This window comes from Pseudogymnoascus verrucosus, assembly GCF_001662655.1.
Source record: "Pseudogymnoascus verrucosus strain UAMH 10579 unplaced genomic scaffold scaffold_17, whole genome shotgun sequence".
Classification (NCBI taxonomy): domain Eukaryota; kingdom Fungi; phylum Ascomycota; class Leotiomycetes; order Thelebolales; family Thelebolaceae; genus Pseudogymnoascus; species Pseudogymnoascus verrucosus.
Genome location: NW_017263668.1, coordinates 172,855 through 190,376, shown reverse-complemented (window position 1 = coordinate 190,376; position 17,522 = coordinate 172,855). Strand labels below are relative to the sequence as shown.

Below are 17,522 nucleotides of genomic sequence, written 5' to 3'. Positions count from 1 at the left end.
AAATTTATAACAGAAGAATTATTCAAGCTAATCATAACCTCTTCAAGGGCTGGTACATATCAGGTTTCTATACTAGTTGTGTCGCAGACGGGAGGAAACGCAACTTTGCAACGAGTTACAGCAACCATAAAAGGTAAGAAAAGTGCATCTTCCAAAATTACATGAGTAGGATGGCTTTAAAGGAAATCTTCATGGTTTAATCTTAATTACCTGCTCGAGCATAGCCACGAAGTGCTACTACATTTAATTAGTCTCTTTAATATTATCAAGCATAGTAGAGTAACTGTTTACACAGGCCTTCGTGGTTGGATGTTCGGAGCCTAACGATGACTTATAGCCAGTGCAAGCCCTTACATAAAGTATCGATGCTTCTTCATACTGCTTCTTGTTTTGAAGTAGATAGGCAAGACAGAAAACACTCGTGAGCGTTTCCGGGTGCGTCTTTCCAAGCACCTCTTCCTTAAGCTTAAGCGTCTGGCGGTTTATGGTCTCTGCTTCAGCGTATTTGCCCTGCCTATCAAGCAGTAGAGCGAGGTTGCTTATAGTCACGAGCGTATCCGGGTGCGTCTTTCCAAGCACCTCTTCTGTGAGCTTAAGCGTCTGACGGTTCATGGTCTCTGCTTCAGTGTATTTGCCCTGACTATTAAGCACTGCAGCGAGGTTGTTCATAGTCGCGAGCGTTTCTGGGTGCGTCTTTCCAAGCACCTCTTCCTTAAGCTTAAGCGTCAGACGGTTTATGGTCTCTGCTTCAGCGTATTTGCCCTGCCTATCAAGCACTAGAGCGAGGTTGCTCATAGTCGCGAGCGTTTCCGGGTGCATCTTTCCAAGCACCTCTTCCCTAAGCTTAAGCGTCTGGCGGTTTATGGTCTCTGCTTCAGCGTATTTGCCCTGCCTATCAAGCAGTAGAGCGAGGTTGCTTATAGTCACGAGCGTATCCGGGTGCGTCTTTCCAAGCACCTCTTCTGTGAGCTTAAGCGTCTGACGGTTCATGGTCTCTGCTTCAGTGTATTTGCCCTGACTATCAAGCACTAGAGCGAGGTTGCTCATAGTCGCGAGCGTTTCCGGGTGCGTCTTTCCAAGCACCTCTTCCGTGAGCTTGAGCGTCTGGCGGATCCAGCTCTCAGACTCTTGATACTTACCCGTACTTAGGCAGCATTCTCCAATCTGTGAGGCTAAACTATACCATTCTTTAGATTCCTTCTCTCGATCTTTAGTCGATGTGAGAACACACTGCGCATGTATTTGATAGCTCATCCAAAGAGCCCTGTTCTCATGTTTTGGCCGAGGGAACATGTATGCTACCCGATGCAGAGCTGCATTTGCCCGGTCATCCCATTCATTTCTCAAATTCAACCAATTCCGTGTTGATAAATGAACTAGCCGATGAAGATCAAGTGCGTCGTTTGCCAGACGCCTGGTCACAAACGAGTATGCGTCAAGGGTACCAATTGCCTCCATCTCCTTCTTCCTGGACTGGCCTCGAGGAAGCAAAGACCGTGGAATATCCTTCGAATCTATGCAAGCCATAAATGATAGATATTCTGCCGCAAGAGGATCGCGTTGGCGGATCTGCTCAAACGAGATTAGCCATGTCGTGGCTACCGGGTTCTTCACATTCTGATATCTTCCGTCGTCCTCAAACTCCTCGTTAAGCAGGTCAATCACGTCGTCTTCTTGGTCTGCTAGGAGGGATAGATAATCAGAGAAGGTTATCCTGTTCTTGTTGATGTATGCTGAGGCCTGGACAATAGCGAGCGGGAGGTAAATGAGTTCTTTTAGTAAACTCGACGTGTCAGTTTTGTTGTTGACCAGGTCCGGATCAATGAGACAATTTTGCAGCATCATTGTAGCTACGTCTTCGCTCATCTCTGACACTTCCATCACATTCTTCTGTGCAAGTTCGACAGCTGTCTTCCGATCGCGTGTCGTGAACACGATGCAACCGAGCTTACTTGTAGGCAAGTAGTCGATCAAACGCTTAGTTCCCTGTTCCGTCGGCGTACCAACCCACATATCAATGTCGTCAGCGTTGTCGAAAACTACTAGCCACTGCCCAGCACTTTCTCTGCTCAGGAACTCTTGCACAAGTCCTTTTACATCTGCCAAGTCCTCTTCCCACCCGCGTATACCGAGCTGACAGGCGACATCTAGATATGCTTGATGCAGACTTTCAAGGTTAGTAGCCGGTATCCAGAGGACTGAGCAGTTCTCATGATTCTTTCTAATACGATAAACGAGCTCGATCACTAGACTCGTCTTGCCTACACCTCCGAGCCCACATACAGCCACCTTCATTGTTTGATCCTCTGCAAAAAGCATTTCTTCCAATTGAGTCAATTCTGACTCACGGCCGGTAAAGCAATGGTTCTTTTCGAAGGGTACGATGCAGTGAGTTTTTTGCATGGCTGCCTCGTAATCAGAAATAGTAAAATGAGATTGATTGTGAATGCTATACCGTTTTGTTGCAGTCTAGGATTTGCCTAATAGTTTGCACTGTTAGTGACGAAGTTGGTGCTAAGAACTCTAAGTAGTACATACCCTTGAGTGTTCAAGATGGCTCTGAATCTTGTCAACTAGAACCAAATTAGTTCTAGGGCACATCTATCACATATGAATAATTAAATTCAGTAGCGCTAGCTTAATAAAAAAGGACAACACTACTCTAATTCATCAGTTTCTAAGGGCTTCCAGTCTCTTTCGGAGCAGAGCATCCTTGTCAGGATCTGCCACAATACCCTTAGGAGGGGAGGTGAGTGATTCCAACATACCCAGTTTCAGGGCCTCATCATACAACCATTTCACATTACTTGTTACCTTTTTCAGGTTACCTTCATCCTTCGTAGTGTGGCCAAAAGCTGCAACTCCGTGATGATCTGCTTTCAACTCAACGATTCGCTCACGACCCCCAGCGAGCCCAAATTTAGAGCTCTCTCTTGAGACAATCTAAGTCAAGGGGCAATTAGTAAATTTTAGTCAATTATGAGGTCTTACACCGTTACTCATTACGCGAGGTAGAACATACTGTGTCTTTGTCACCCCAGAAAGATACCATCCGGTAACTCTCAAATTGCTGCCGAAAGTGGTCTTTGAGGATATCCGTGAACATAGAACCCTTGTCCAAGGTCTCAATAATGTTGTCCCCCTTTTGAAATCCTAGCCATAAAGCCACATTTGCAGCTGTCTTCCCCGCGGTAACCATCCCTCCTGAACCACCTTCATGGGGAGTTCCGAAAAAGGCCAGGCACGCCCTAGGGTTCTCTGTCAGTACTTAGAAGTATTACAGGTAGATAAGATCATACGTTGCGTCATAAATATGCTGATAGGTCTCATTTTGTCGAGCATTTATCAAGGCTTGCTCAATCAAAATACCACCGAGGCTATGTCCCATGAGAATGAGAGGCCTCCCCTCCCAGTCCTCCCGGTCGCATCTAATGGTCTCCAGGAGCTCATTTGCCTTGTCGGCAAAAGTTGCCTGGCTACCACCATAAACTGCTGATGAATCATATACATAGAGAGATATTCGTGCATCAGGGAGCCTCTTTGGTAGATCGTCCTTAGGCCAGAGTCTGCCATTCTCGGTCCAGGTATTCAACGCATGTGCTTCATCGTCCTTACTTTTGGGATTCAGGCCGTGAACTAAGATAATACTACACACCAGATTGTTAGTATATTGGCTACCAATCATTATAGGAGGCATACTCACTCGACTTTGGCAGCTTTACTAGCATCCGGATTGTTCTCGGGGTATACCTGGTTAAGAGACTAAAGCGGGGTAAGTTCTTGCTAGCCACGGCAACATCCGTAAGTCGGAGCATCTTGGGTATATCACTAACCATCTTCGAAGGTCCTACAGCATGCAAACTTCAGCATATGAGATTTAGGTATCTGTTGTTGCGTTCTGAAAATGCAAGATGCTCACAGCCTCATTCTTTAAAATTGGTACTCTAATCTAGGCATCAATATTCATGTATGGGTAGTCTACTGGATCCGCTTAACATCGAATTAAATCAAGTGGACGTTACACCGAGTACAGTAGCCTGAATTCCCTGCAGCTGAGACAAAGGACGGGAAGCCAATTTTGCAAGCGACTGTATCTAGAACCAACTATAGCTATCATATATTATCCTATCTGATTCATGAGCCAGACAGGTACCCATTACCGTATTGTAAGAAGATCGTGTAGTTACTTCGCAATGCACTGTTAGAACCATACTAGGTGGATCCGTGGATGTGGCGGCCCGGCGACTCATTTAAGAAGCCAATTAACAAGGCTGAGCGAATCTAGCAGTTGCTCTACCTGCTCTGTGGCCTGGTCTATGCCTGGGATTGTGTCAACCCGTCTTCTTGACGCAGCGGCAACTAAGGCATGGTCCATTAGAAAGGCCCTTTAACATCCATAGCAGGTGCCCCGGAAATTTTGCCTCAAATAAGACGGCTGATATAGCAGGTACCTGATTTTTTTCTAGTACCTATAATGTGAGTTAAGGGTAATAAAAAGACAGAAATGAAATGTAGTAGAATTAATTTTTAATAAAAAACATATATAAACTATTACACTAGAAGTATTTAAATTTTTATAAAACTATAGAGTTATTAATTACTAAAAATAGTCCGTAAAATAGGCTTATATTAAAGGTATAGAAAAATGAAGAAGTTCCGACTTTTGACACATTTACGATGTAAAATCTCGCGAAACGCACTTTGCTTCCGACCACGATTAGGTGTGTATCATCGTAGACCTTCATGTTTGGAAAACACGGCACAGGCACAGGCACGGGCACAGCACATTACAAAGCACAGGCACAATCACAATGACATACACAACACACACACAAAACGCAGAGAGTAAACACAGCAATCTTTCCATCTAGCCGTAGCATACAAAAACCCCCCTCCCATCCTATCCCATCCCATCCCATCCATCTATCCCCAACCCCCAAATCCCCCACAGTAAACAAACAGCATCAGAAAAGAGCACCAGAATCAGCCAGTCAGTCAGTAAGTCACAGTCCCACGCTTTCATCAGCCCAAACCTCAAATAAGCCCAGTTCAGTCTAGTGACCCAGACCCAGACCCAGCTCACAAGATTCAAACCAGAGAAAGCACAATAAAACCCCAACTGCTGCTGCGTTCCAGTGTATACATTCATTAACCGCTCATATCACGCTCCATCATCTGCCCCGCCCCCAGACTCGCATCGCATTGCATAGCAAGCATTCGCACCACGCATCCAGAAAGATCCAAAGCCCCTGTTCATACCCTCCCCCGATAAACATCCCATCCCATTCCATTAATCATCTCCACCCTCCCAAAAAAGAGTTATCAAAACCAAAATCAAAAACACCCCCCAGCAAATTCCAACCCCCAAAAAAGGACAGAAGAAGAAGCAATCCCCTAAAAAGGCGTCTGTATCCCCCGGCCTTCTCCCATACGAACAAAGCAGCCAAGATGGAAAACCACAATAAAACCAACAAGCAGCAAGAAAACAATTTGAACAAAAAACAACAAACACTCCCTATACCCCTCATTATCCCCCCCATTTACCCCACCCACCCCCTTAATAATGACCCCACACCGGTTTTTTTATAAGTCACCCTTTCCCATCCTATTTCCCCGCTTTGAAACACAAATTATAATCACTCCCCAAAAGCAAAGCCGAGCCCATAGATATAAACCCCCCTCTTCCCCCACCATGGGGATTCAAAAAGCAAGAACGGCACCAGGAGAAAACCACAAAAAACAACTTTTTGGGGCCCCAAATAGACACAAGCACCAGTATCCCCCACACATCGTTCCAACCCATTTTTAATTCCCATTTTCGACACCACCGATCCTCTGTGTGCAAAAAGAAGAAATAAAAATGTAAAAACCTAACACCTAATAGTCGATTCCGTGTCGAGCGACGAAGTCTCGCTCTCAATCTGCACTTCAGGCACGTCAGTCTCCTTCACAGAGCTGCCACCGACATCGCCCGACTCATCGACAGTCGATCCAGTGGCGCTGGGCAGGTTGCTGCTCTCGGGGCTATTCTGCTCCATAGTGAGCATGGGCGTCGGCGCCACGGAGCTGACGTCGAGCGTGATCGCCGGTCCCTGGGGTGGTGCTGCTCCACGGCCATAAGCGGGCGCAGCGGATGCGTTGCTGGCGGTTTGGCGGTGCAAGCTGGTGCTGGGTCCGGTGGGAGCGACGAAGATGAGCTTCTCGATGGCGGCGATCTGCTTGCCGTAGTTGTACTTCTTGAGCTGCAGGAGCTGCGGCTTGATGTCCTCGACGAAGGCGTCGCGCTCAGCGCCCTGGAGTTGGCCGAGGAGTTTTTCTGGAGAGGAGTGTTAGTTGCTTTACTATAGGGGAAGGGTCGGGGTATGAGTAATGGGAGGACGAGGGATGACTTACGAATAACATAGTTTCCATACTGATCCTTCATCATCAGCTGCAGCGGGCTACTCCCATCACTCTCCAGCGCCACTATTTTCGCCACGATCGTCTGCCTCTGCTCCGTCGTTCCGCACGAGATGCTGCGCTCCACGACATTCGACGCAAACTTGTGCTTCGACAGCGTCAGGACCTGGTTTGTAACCATCGAGATCAGCTTCGCCTGGTCCTCCGGCTTGCCGTGCTGAATAACGTGCTGCACGACGTAGTTACCGTACTGGTCGATGATCAGCATCTGCGCGCACGCGAATAGCTCCTTCAACACCGACGCCTGGTCAGGAGGCGTGCAGTACTCGAGCATGCGCTGGATGACGCGGCAGCCGTACGGGTGCGTCGCGAGCGTATGCACTTGCATACGGAAGGCGTCGAGGATGAACTGGACCTGTTCCGTCGGGCATCTCTCGATAGCCTTCTGGATCACGTGGTTGCCGTTCTGGTCCTTGACACACTTCAGCACGTCGGCCTGGAGCTCTTTTACGAGCTCGGCCTGCTGGTCGGCGAGAACGTGCTCGAGCGCCTTCTGTACGACGCGGCAGCCGTACATCTGCAGCGAGAGCTCGATGACGTGGTTCTTCATGATTTCGGCCAGTATCTTCTTCTGAATCTGGTTTCCGTGCTCAAAGAGCTTCTGGATGACATAGTTGCCAAAGACATCAGTCATCAGCTGCAACGCATTTGGCTGAATCTCTCTAAAGATCTGCTCCTTCTCATCACTGTTGGCAGTCTCGAGCTTCATTTGGATGAACCTCGAGCCGTGCTGGTCACCGCTGAATTCGACGACGTGGCCGTAAATGTTCTTCAGCTCATACTGCCTCGTGTTCGACTTGGCGTTGTTTCTAAACTCCTCCAACAGCAAACTCCTCACGCCATGGCCGATATCTTGGTCCCGGGCAGGGCCCCTGGGCACCGAGACAGGAGCGTAAGAAGGCATCTGGACCGCGTAAGGCGCGAAGCCCTGCGGGGCCCCGCGGAATGACTGTGGTCCGAAGTCCCACTGCTGCGTCTGGTATTGTGCCTGGAAGTGGGGGTTGTACATCGCCTGGGGATTATAGAATCCAGCCTGTTGCTGGTGCTGCCCAAGCTCCAGCCTCTGGAGCCCGCGCTCAATTTCAGAGAGCCCCTGCAGATGTTGCGCCTTGGCGTTGGCGTACGCGTTGAGCTCTGCACTGATCACTCCACTTGCGTTATAAAACCGTGGGCTTATCGGCTGGCTCGGGCGGTCAGCCAGCGCCGACAAGCCATCCAACTCACCGGCTCGCGAGGGCCTCCTCGAATTCAGTTGGTTCGAGAAGGCACCATCACCGTAGCTGCCTCCGAAGTAGCTGTTCCGTTTGTGCATCGAATTCTCGTCCCACATTATATGTTGTCCATTTGGCTGTGATTGCTGTCCATTATACTCCGGATATGTGGTTGGAGACACTCGAGGCTGTTCGATAGCGCTCACCGCGTCGGTAAGCGCACCCTGGAGGCTTTTGTCGAGCAAGGTGCCACGAGTGTAATGGGCATCCACATCCTGCGACCTGTCCGAGCCGGTATTGTAGCTCCGCCCATTGCTTGCCGATCCGAACGACTGGGTCCTGCCGGTCAAGCTGGGCTTCTGAATATGTAAAGAGTTCTGTGGGGTATGGCCGAATGCCGAATACGGGACCTGGCCAAATATCGAAGAGTTGGTCGCCGCACCCGAGGCAGTCTCAGGACGCCTCGAGGGTGGCAGACTCGGCTCACGCGAGGCACCTCCTTGCGTGCTTCTGTAGCCCGAGCCAATTTCACGGCGTTGATCATACATGAATCCATCCTGTAAGTCAAATCCGCCATTAATCGCCTGCAAGCCACCCTGCTCGCTGCTGTCGCCAAAGCTAACCGAGCTGTATGGGTACTTGAACGCCCCCGACGCTGGGTCGAGGTTGCTCTTCGACATGGGGCGGTGGTTCATTCCCGGGCCCTGTCCGATGGCCGGCCTCGACGTGGCCAGGTACGGCGATGTGTTCTGTGCTTCCGAGAGCAGGCCGTTGGCGGCCGCGCTCGCATTGCTCCCCCGGTGACGGCTTGGGGATGTCTCTCCACTGTGGTTCGGCGATGTGGGGTCAACTGGATTCCAGGGTCCATTGTTGCGAGTCCCCCATGGGTCGGCCTCGGAGGAGGCGGCTAGTGCCCCCGAGCCACTTGGGGCAGCCAAGTCATCATCATCAATAACTATGAGGCAATTGTCAGGGTCTGAATCAGGAGATACGGGGCAAATAAACACACCTCTAGCGCGCGAGGCGTCCCTCTTTCCAACGCTATATCCACTTCCAATAGCATTACCGTTACCCCAGATTCCTCCGTGGGCTTTCCAAGTATTATTTGTACCAAAGCCTTGGCCAAGTGTAGTATTTTGTGTGGGCTGCTGGTCGTCTATATTATTATTTCGTCCAGCGGTAGACGGGAAGTCCCCGAAACGAGTCCCACGAGCCTGGAAGGAACAGATGTTAGCAACGGAGCTTATTCACGCCGGAATGGGAAGGGGCAAAGAAACTTACCGAGTTCATGGTTCCAGTAGGTCTATTGATAGTCATGTGCAAAGTGTAGCCAGAAAGTTCGGAGGTGTTGTCTTGTCGTATTATGTACGAGTATTCGAGATGGTGTATATGTGTGTGTAGAGGTCGTCGACAGCTAGCGTCTTCTATTTACTCGATATCCCGTTGGTCTGATTCTCTATGTAACTGTAGAGAAAAAACGGCTTAGTTAGCATGGCGCTGGTACATCTTGCAAATGTGGAGGAAGGAAGGTGCGTCCGACGGAAGCGGCTGAGGAAAGTGGAAGCGACTGGCTGACAACGGTTAAACGTACCACAGTGAAAGGGTCTCTTCCTGAAATATGTGACTCTCAACCAGTGTAAGTTGCATGTACAAAGAAAGGTTGTAGAAGAAGTAGGCGGCGAGGAGAAGGAAGAAGAAGGTCGAGCATCTGAGGGTGAAGGGGACCGGGGAGTAGTTGAAGGAACCGCTGAAGGGGGGAAACCTGCAAACAGGGCGACAGAGACAAGATGCTGAGTCGGACAAGGCAGGGGGGGGGGGGTTGTGTGTGGAAGGAAGGACTGTCCGAATGAATCAAGCTGGTCGCACGACACCTTTTGCGTTTGTCATATGCGGCGTGGGAGTAAGCGCACCAGACAACTAAACTCCGAGCAGGTAGCCGTACAACACAACACGTTCTACGTGTTGGTAGACTCTCGAGAGGAGGAGAGCGGTGGGGAGGACGAGAGTAGGTATGTAGTGTAGGTGGTGTATGTATAGGTATAGGTCGAGGTGGTGTAGGCGGTTGTATGCGGTGTAGAGTGAGTTGCGCGGGGCGTGCAGGCAGGCTGTTGATGTCCACGGTTTGTGTCTATCTGTACACTGTTGCACATCTGCAGTTGGAGTTACTCGGGCTTGTATTTTTGGACTCTTGCTTGTTGCACTGGAGGCGAAAGGAAGGAGACGTTGAGTTCCTGTTTCGCAACTTGTCCAATGGAGTCTGGTCGGGGGGTCGGAAAAGCTGCAAGGGGGAAGTCGAAAGAGGGAATGCTGGGTGAGGATCGAGGGTTGAGAGTTGAGAGTTGAGCGCTGGGAGAGATGTTTGTTGGAGAGGTGACCGAAGGGGGAGGCGGAGGAGAGGGGGGTAGGTAGGTAGATGGACGTGCGGTCGAGATTGAGTTTCGAGGTTTCGAGGAATCTTCGATCGAGGGACAGACGTGTCTGTCAGATGTGGAATATTCCCTTGGTGTCTGTCGGTGGGCGGGAGGTAGGTAGGTTGGAAGGGTTTCGGCAGGAAGAAGGGTTGTACGCTTTTGTAATGTAGGTTAGTCGACAGGTCGATATATGTTGCCAGGTACGGATCTGGTAGGTACAGTGAGGCGGTTCGAGCGGATTTGGAGTTGAAGGAGAGAGGAGAGGCGAGGCTGAGAAGGTGCGACAGAGACTGGGGATGGCGGTGAATTTGAAGAAGACGACGATTGGGGTGATGCCCTAAAGAATGGCTTGATATTTTGGCGGCAGTCAGTCTATGTTTCTTCTATCTTTTTTTATTTTTCGAGGGTTCAAAGGTTTGTGTGCTCGTGGTCAGGTTGGAGTAGTGTAGTGTACTCTACTTTAGCAGGTGTGTAGTAGTATGGTGGTAGTATGGTAGAGTACGGGAGTCTGTCAAGTAGCGGCGACTAGTGCAACATAAGATACTTGTAGAGTAGTAGAGTAGTAGAGTAGTAGAGTATAGATAGTACCATACAAACATGCCATGCCATACTATACTAGAATACTAAACACAATATTATACAGAACACCTTTCGATAAGTCGAATAGTTGATTATTCTCCCTTGGTCACCTTTTTTACTACCTGTTACCTGTTACTTACCTGGTGCGTGTTACTTGTTACAGCAAGGCAGATACTTTCTTCATTCGATCATTGATAGCCAGGTGGAGACACGGAGAGGTGGTTAGTAGTGGTAGTGTATAGTCTAGTTAGTGAGTTGTAGTTAGTTTGCAGTGGAGAAGGTCCATCATCGACGTGCGGAGAATCTACTGGGCCAGATTGTGTCAGTTCTTGGTAAAGTATAGTTCAGGGAGTTCATAACAGAACACAGTTTATGTCAGATTAGTTTCTATCGGTTTATATAGTTCTAGTTATATACAGTTCGTAACTGCGCTTATCGGAAGTCTAGAGTCTACTCTATATCTACTCTATCTACTCTATCTCTCCCTATATCAATCTAATACTCACAGTACCGCATGTACAGTACTCTATCGTAATATATACTATATTGTACTATATTGCATACAAATACCTAGAGGGACTGTGCGCGCAGGGCAGGATGAAGGGGGTGAAGGGGGTGGAGGGGGGTGGAGGAGGTGCAGAGGTACATGCGACCACACCACACGAATCACCCAACACGAAGTACCCAAACAAAACCAAACGATCAGTACTTAAGTTTGTTCGAGGGGGTTGACGCGCGACAAAGGGGAGAAAACAAGACAAGGGAAAGACGGAGAAACTCCCACCTCAGACATCGGGGAATACCCCCCCGCGACATCATCCATCTATACAATCCCCATACAACCCACACCCTCCAGCAAAGTACCCCCCAAGTACCTTAAGCGTTCCTGTCCCCGGCCGGTGAAAGAGCGCACACCCATCACCTGGAAGTACCTCCTCTACCTCCCTCTGGGCTGGACTGGGCAATACGGGGAGTGGGGGCCACCAAAGTTGTCATCTCTCTCGTCGCATCATACTACTGCTAAAATGTAAAACCACATATCCCATAATTACCACACTAGTGTAAAACTAGACAGACAAAAACCGGGCTTTTCCACTTTCAGCCCAGCTCAGCCCGGCTCAGCCCAGTAACTCGCACTATTCCGAGAGGGGTAAGACTGGTGCCAGGAAATTGGGTATTAAGCTTTCACCGATCCAACGCCCTTTCTCGCTGGCCGGACTGTCAAAAATAAAGAAGGCTAAATAAAACTACACACAACGACGCACACTACAACGGAACACTACTAACACTGCTAACACACTACCACAGAATAGAATGGCGCACAAGAGCAAACACACAAATCCACCCCCCCCCCCGGTTTCCCCTTTCACTTCATCCGAAAATCCAGCACGGCTAAGCGCGGCCGATAGGTGATATGAGTAAGAAGTGGGGTGAGACAGCGACAAACAAACCACCCCCTCCGCCCAGCTATCCCCCATCGAGTCGTCCGTCGAGCAAACACCCATTGAAAAGGGGCCAAGGAAGACAGACAGGCGGCGAAGAGCTAGGAAACCACTACCACTACCCGTGCTCTCGCCCCATTCCCCCGCATCAGCCGAGGTAGATGGGTATGGATGGATCGCTAGATAGATGGAATGGGCGCACTATTCGCACGCCCTCATTTTTAACTTACCGTACTAGACATCCATCAAACCAAGGGAGGGCGGGGGGGAGGCCCCTTGGAACAGCAAACGAAACAGCGTGATGAGGTTGGGTTATGGTGCGGTGTATATATACGCGTTCTTGTTCTAGAATAATATTTCGAAAAAAAAGAAAAACGAAAAAAATAGTTGTGCGCGCCGGTGGGAGACTACACTCGTTTATCTAACTTGCTAACTGACGGTACCGTGGGATGAGATGGCCTGGTTGACGGGATAGGTACAAGACCAGGAACGATGGTGGGAGTGGCGGTGGTGATGTGGTGATGTGGCATTTACAGCTTCTCTAGCCTCACCTCACCTACTATTGAGGTGGTTTCTACATGCCATGCCATCCCACGCACTCACTGACCAGACAGGACAGCCCATTCCTCCTCGCCCTCGGGAGTCATACGATATCTATATCAAAACCCCCTAATACCAGCGTAAAAAAACATACATGCATCATGCCATTCCTCGTACCGCACACCCTCGTCTTCTCACCCATTCCACCCATTCCATTCTCCCTCTCTCTGTGGACACCTACACACCTACGCACACCACACCACACCACACCACACCACACCACACCACACCACACCACACCACACCACACCACACAACCACAACGACAACCACAACCACACCTCCACCCCATCCATCAGTCAGTCAGTCAGCCAGCCACATCCCCTTCCCTCCCACTACCGATTGGCTTAAGCCCAGGCCCACCCACCACCGGACTCATGCACAGCGTGGCGCTCCGATCAGATCGCTCCGATCACTGGGATCCGGTTCGTCGGCGGAGGGAGTGTTGAGGAGGGAAGACGTACAGCACATCACATCACCGCGTACTGTTGAGGCGTGGTATGGTGTGGGGGTTGAAAAACATTCCAGGCATTCCCATTCACCGGCGGACATGTTGACTGGTAGTCGCCCAGTCTTCACGCTTTCCGTTTCCGCCCTGCCTATCTGATTTGTCTACTACTGTACTGCTGTCGGACTGGACTGAACCAGACTGTACTGTCTGTCTAACCCATCCCACACTAACGACATGTCGTGCCCCCCCAGACCGGGCGGCAACCGTCGACTACTGCACGCACGCATGCACGCATCTATCCCTTTCCCGTACATATCCGGGTCCCACTATCCGATGTCCGCCCCCGGTCCGCTGCTGGAGGGTCCCGATGGGGGATACCTTTGAGGTCTGGAGCGAGCAGCGGGGAGGGAGGGTGAGACCACCGACCGTTTGTCTGCCAAGGGGCCGGGGGGCGGGGGGCGGGGGGCGGGTTGGAATTTTTTTGGGGGGGATTCTCAATGTACGAATTCACGTAACTGGTATTAGATTGGATAGGGTGATGGGTGATGTGACGGCGGGATGTGATGGGGGGAGGTAAGGGGGAAGTAAGGGGGGAGGGGGGGTGTTTGCTTGTCTTATCCTGTCTTATTTCTGTCTTGTTTGCCTCACCTTCCCGCCCCTCCTCACCACCACTGCTGCTCCTGCTGCTGCGGTTGTAATACGACAAAACCAAAAAAAGACATCCCCCCATCACACACCACCCCTCGGCTACAACATCCTTCACCGTTACAACGAACAGACGGACGGGTACAACCCAACCCAACCCGTGCTGCTGCTGCAGGCGCCTGTATGTGTATCTGTTGCAGGAAGGGAGCAGGGCACAACACACCCAGCATAGATACATCCACTTATAGATGTCGACCGACCGTGCATGTGCTTGTTCTGTGTACGCAGATAGTGGTACATATATTATGTACACAGCACACGCATGAGGCCGGCTTTGTGCTTGTGCTGTGTGTGTGTGGCCGTGTCTAGAGATGGGACGGAGGGTGGAGGAGGATGTCGTGCAGATGCCGCCGATGATTGTGGAGGGCTGGAGGGTGGAGGGGAGGGTGCAGGGGACGGGAGGGGATCTGTGCCCTGGGGGTAAGGAGAAGGAGGGCTGATGGTTTTTCCGGCCCCGAGGGGGTGTGGTGATTTATATCCCTCTCGACGACTGGACTAGCTAGGCTTTCTTAATGGATGGATAGATGACGCTCGAGAGAGCCGATTGACGGGCCGAGTTGGTGAGGGGTTCGTTCGGTGCGGATGGGATGGGTATGTCGGGTTTGAACATACATACGCGTTTAGAAAGGGCGGTGAAGTGAAGGGGGAAGGTGGGGGTTGGGGGTCTGTCCAACGCTTCGTGGTGCAGAATATCGCTCTGTACACCGGAATAGATGACGAGGAGCGGTTCTGCGACACAGATGGATCTCTTGCGAACCCCCCCCCCCCCCCCCCTTTTTCCCCTTCCCACCCTCGTCGCAACTATTCCTAGTTGTAGTCGGCGAAGCGCCCAAGAGGCGCATGACGTGAGTGTATGTGGAAGGGGGAGGGTTATACGGGACGGGAGGGACGGGGGACGAAGGGGGACGGGTGGGAGCAGGATCTCTGTGGGAGGTGGGAGGGCGGTTGGGGGGTGGTGGTGGGACGGACTGGGCGAGTATGCAGTTGGGGTGAGATAGCTTGTTTGTATCGCTATCTATATCGGTGCAGTGCGATGGATGGGTTGGTGCACATGTGTTGTAAAGAGTTCTGGTAGAACATTGTCAGGAGTGAGCGCGTGATGGTGATAAATAGATAGAGAGAGGGGGCGTTAGAGCGAGTTGATAGGGTGTGTTAGAGCGAGTTGATAGAGCGCGTTGATAGAGCGAGAGTATATACTGCCAAAACCCAAAATAAAACAAACAGAAATCCCCAGATCCCCAAAATCCCTCCTCCCCATTGGCCCCTCTCCCCACAACTCTCCTCACCACAACCCCCTCACCACATCAGAAACCGCGTTTCATCCCATCTCCCTCCCTCTCCCTCCCAAAAACAGGCAAACAGCTCAAACAGCTCAAACATCTCAAACACTCCCTCCACCCATCCCCATCCCCATCCACCCACGGAACCCTCCAACCCCCCTGTCTCATCCCCTGCCCCCCCAATATCCCCCCGCCCCAATCACCCTCCCATCCCAATCTCCCCTCCCCCACCAACCCACCAATCAACACCCCCCCTTCCCCCCACCAACCTCCAAAACCCGTCTACACTACACTCTCATTGGCTGGGCCCATCCGTCCCCTAGCGCCTGGCCCTGAATTAGTCGTCTGTTCTCCTGGCGCTATACCCCTTCTACGCGCGCGCTATCCGGATTGGGTTTCTGATCACACCTTGCCCTGTTGATTGTGCTGAGGCTTCCTGCTATCCGGTGTGCGGTGGCGGGTCTGGGCAGGCCGTTGGATTGATTGGGAGGATTGGGGTGGGATTGGAGTGAATGCGTGCGTGCCGCTCTGGGCTGGGGGGCGGGCGGGCTATCGTCGTGGGTTTGTGTCCTGCCTTTCCTCTTCTTCTTCCTTCATCGACAACGACGACAATAAGCGCCCTGCTCTTGTGTTTTTTTGTGTTCCCGGACGTTTCGTTCACGACAATCCTTTGTTCTTCCTTCGGGATACCCACGCTCTCTTTTTTACGGAGGGGTTTAGATTTGCAGAAACGGGTTCATTCTCTTGCCTGTGCATCGCTTTGCCCTCTTCCGACTACTTTGCTCACTCATTTGACGATTCGGATATTTGTGTTATTTTACGAGACGGAGGGAAGATAAAGCGTCGATACTACTAGTTGAGGTATGTGATTTGATGTCATCGCTGCTGCTTTGGGGATTCCTTCATTCCTTCCCTTCTTGGATGGGGGAGCAGACGACTGAACCTATCCGGAATGCCGACCGATGGATATCAACAAACCAGCAATCCAACGATCGTTATATGGTTTTGGCCCACGACTTTCCAGCTGGGACACAGTTCATTTTATTATTTCTTCTACAGAAACACACAGTCACTAACGACGTCTCATCAATAGATTAATTAATCGTTCATTCCTCTCCATCCGCACACACCCACGCACACGCAACTCAACACACCGAGTACAATCACGACCAAGCAACATCACGAACCCCCAACACAACACAACACCACCCACCACAACCGCCAAAATGCCTTCCCTCCTCCGCCGCGACGACTACGAAGACGGCTCAAGTCCCCTAACCATCGACCTAATGATCGTCCTCGTCTCCCTCTCCTTCGCCGGCCTCGTCTCCGTCGGTCTCATCTACGCCGTCCGCAAATACCAAGCCCACCGCGCCTCGCGCCACACCGTCCTCCCCTCCTACCAAACCCGTAACATCCACGACCTCCACGTCTCCGCACCCCCTTACTACGACGAGAAGCGCTACAGCAGCGGTAGCTCCAGCCCGGGTTCCGGCCCGAGCTCGCCGGTGCCGGAAATCAGGATCACTTTCCCGGATGATGTTGATGGACAGGGTCGCCACCTGAAGGGGCGCGTGGTCGTCGTGAGGGTTGGGGAGAAGGGGGGCGTAGGACTTGAACCGGTGAGGGATGAGCAGCTGCCCAAGTATGAGCGCGATGGGAAGAAGTGGGATGAGCTGGATATGGACCTCATGGGCGGGCTGAAGGAGAAGAAGGAGTTCCTGTGAGCGAGCCCTGGGGCTTGGCTATGCTATGGGACTGGATAGGGGGTTTTGAGAATTTCGGAATGGGTGGCTGCTTAACGACTTGATGGCTCTTTTTTTCCTCTGCGCTTGCCTCCTCTGATGAGACCCTGTTTTTTTTGGGTGGGCCTTGGAAAGTCTTGGGAATGTTTATATACTCGCTGCGGACTATCAAACAACAACAACAACAACAACAACAACAACAACAACAACAACGATGTCCGAAAGTTCCTGTACAAAAAAAAGACGCCATACGAACGAACATAGGGGCTTTTTGTGTTCACATCACTTTCTGGGGGAGGCTCTGTTTTTACTTTTCTGCATTGGCATTTTTCTTCGTCAAGGAGCGGGCGATTGGGAATACAAAACAATTACTCAGTTTAGCGGTGCTTGCTCTCTGGCTGTCGTTGGTTTGAGCTGGGAAGCAGCCATTCCCTTCATTTCTGGGGTCCATAGAGGCAATACAGACGACCGCTTGTAGCGAAATTCATTGATTGACTATATTAAGTTTTGCTGTGATATGTATAAATGGGCCCTTTTCATTCAATTCACCGACTGTACGCCCGGTGTAATCCTTTACTCCCTCGCGTTCCTGCAGAACCTTCAAATCGTGAATTACCGTACGGAGTGATGATCTACTGA

The 17,522-nt window shown here is 50.9% G+C and overlaps 3 protein-coding genes across 3 annotated transcripts; 1 reads left to right on the top strand and 2 right to left on the bottom strand.

The window, feature by feature from the left end:
- Positions 1 to 46: 46 nt before the first annotated feature.
- Positions 47 to 3,917, bottom strand: VE01_04318 (uncharacterized protein). The gene is made up of 8 exons (XM_018273793.2): positions 3,834 to 3,917; positions 3,704 to 3,762; positions 3,300 to 3,647; positions 3,023 to 3,248; positions 2,769 to 2,943; positions 2,539 to 2,573; positions 2,456 to 2,480; positions 47 to 2,405 (listed from the first exon to the last, which is right to left on the bottom strand). The coding sequence occupies exons 1-8, from the start codon at positions 3,834 to 3,836 to the stop codon at positions 244 to 246; spliced, it is 3,033 nt and encodes a 1,010-aa protein (XP_018131232.1). The 5' UTR covers positions 3,837 to 3,917; the 3' UTR covers positions 47 to 243.
- Positions 3,918 to 5,567: 1,650 nt separating this feature from the next.
- PUF3 lies at positions 5,568 to 10,681 on the bottom strand. The gene is made up of 5 exons (XM_018273792.2): positions 9,262 to 10,681; positions 8,952 to 9,134; positions 8,680 to 8,884; positions 6,394 to 8,625; positions 5,568 to 6,316 (listed from the first exon to the last, which is right to left on the bottom strand). The coding sequence occupies exons 2-5, from the start codon at positions 8,985 to 8,987 to the stop codon at positions 5,871 to 5,873; spliced, it is 2,919 nt and encodes a 972-aa protein (XP_018131218.1). The 5' UTR covers positions 8,988 to 9,134; positions 9,262 to 10,681; the 3' UTR covers positions 5,568 to 5,870.
- Positions 10,682 to 16,364: 5,683 nt separating this feature from the next.
- Positions 16,365 to 16,865, top strand: VE01_04316 (uncharacterized protein; the record flags this gene model as incomplete). The annotated part of the gene is made up of 1 exon (XM_018273791.1): positions 16,365 to 16,865. The coding sequence occupies one exon, from the start codon at positions 16,365 to 16,367 to the stop codon at positions 16,863 to 16,865; it is 501 nt and encodes a 166-aa protein (XP_018131219.1).
- Positions 16,866 to 17,522: the final 657 nt, after the last annotated feature.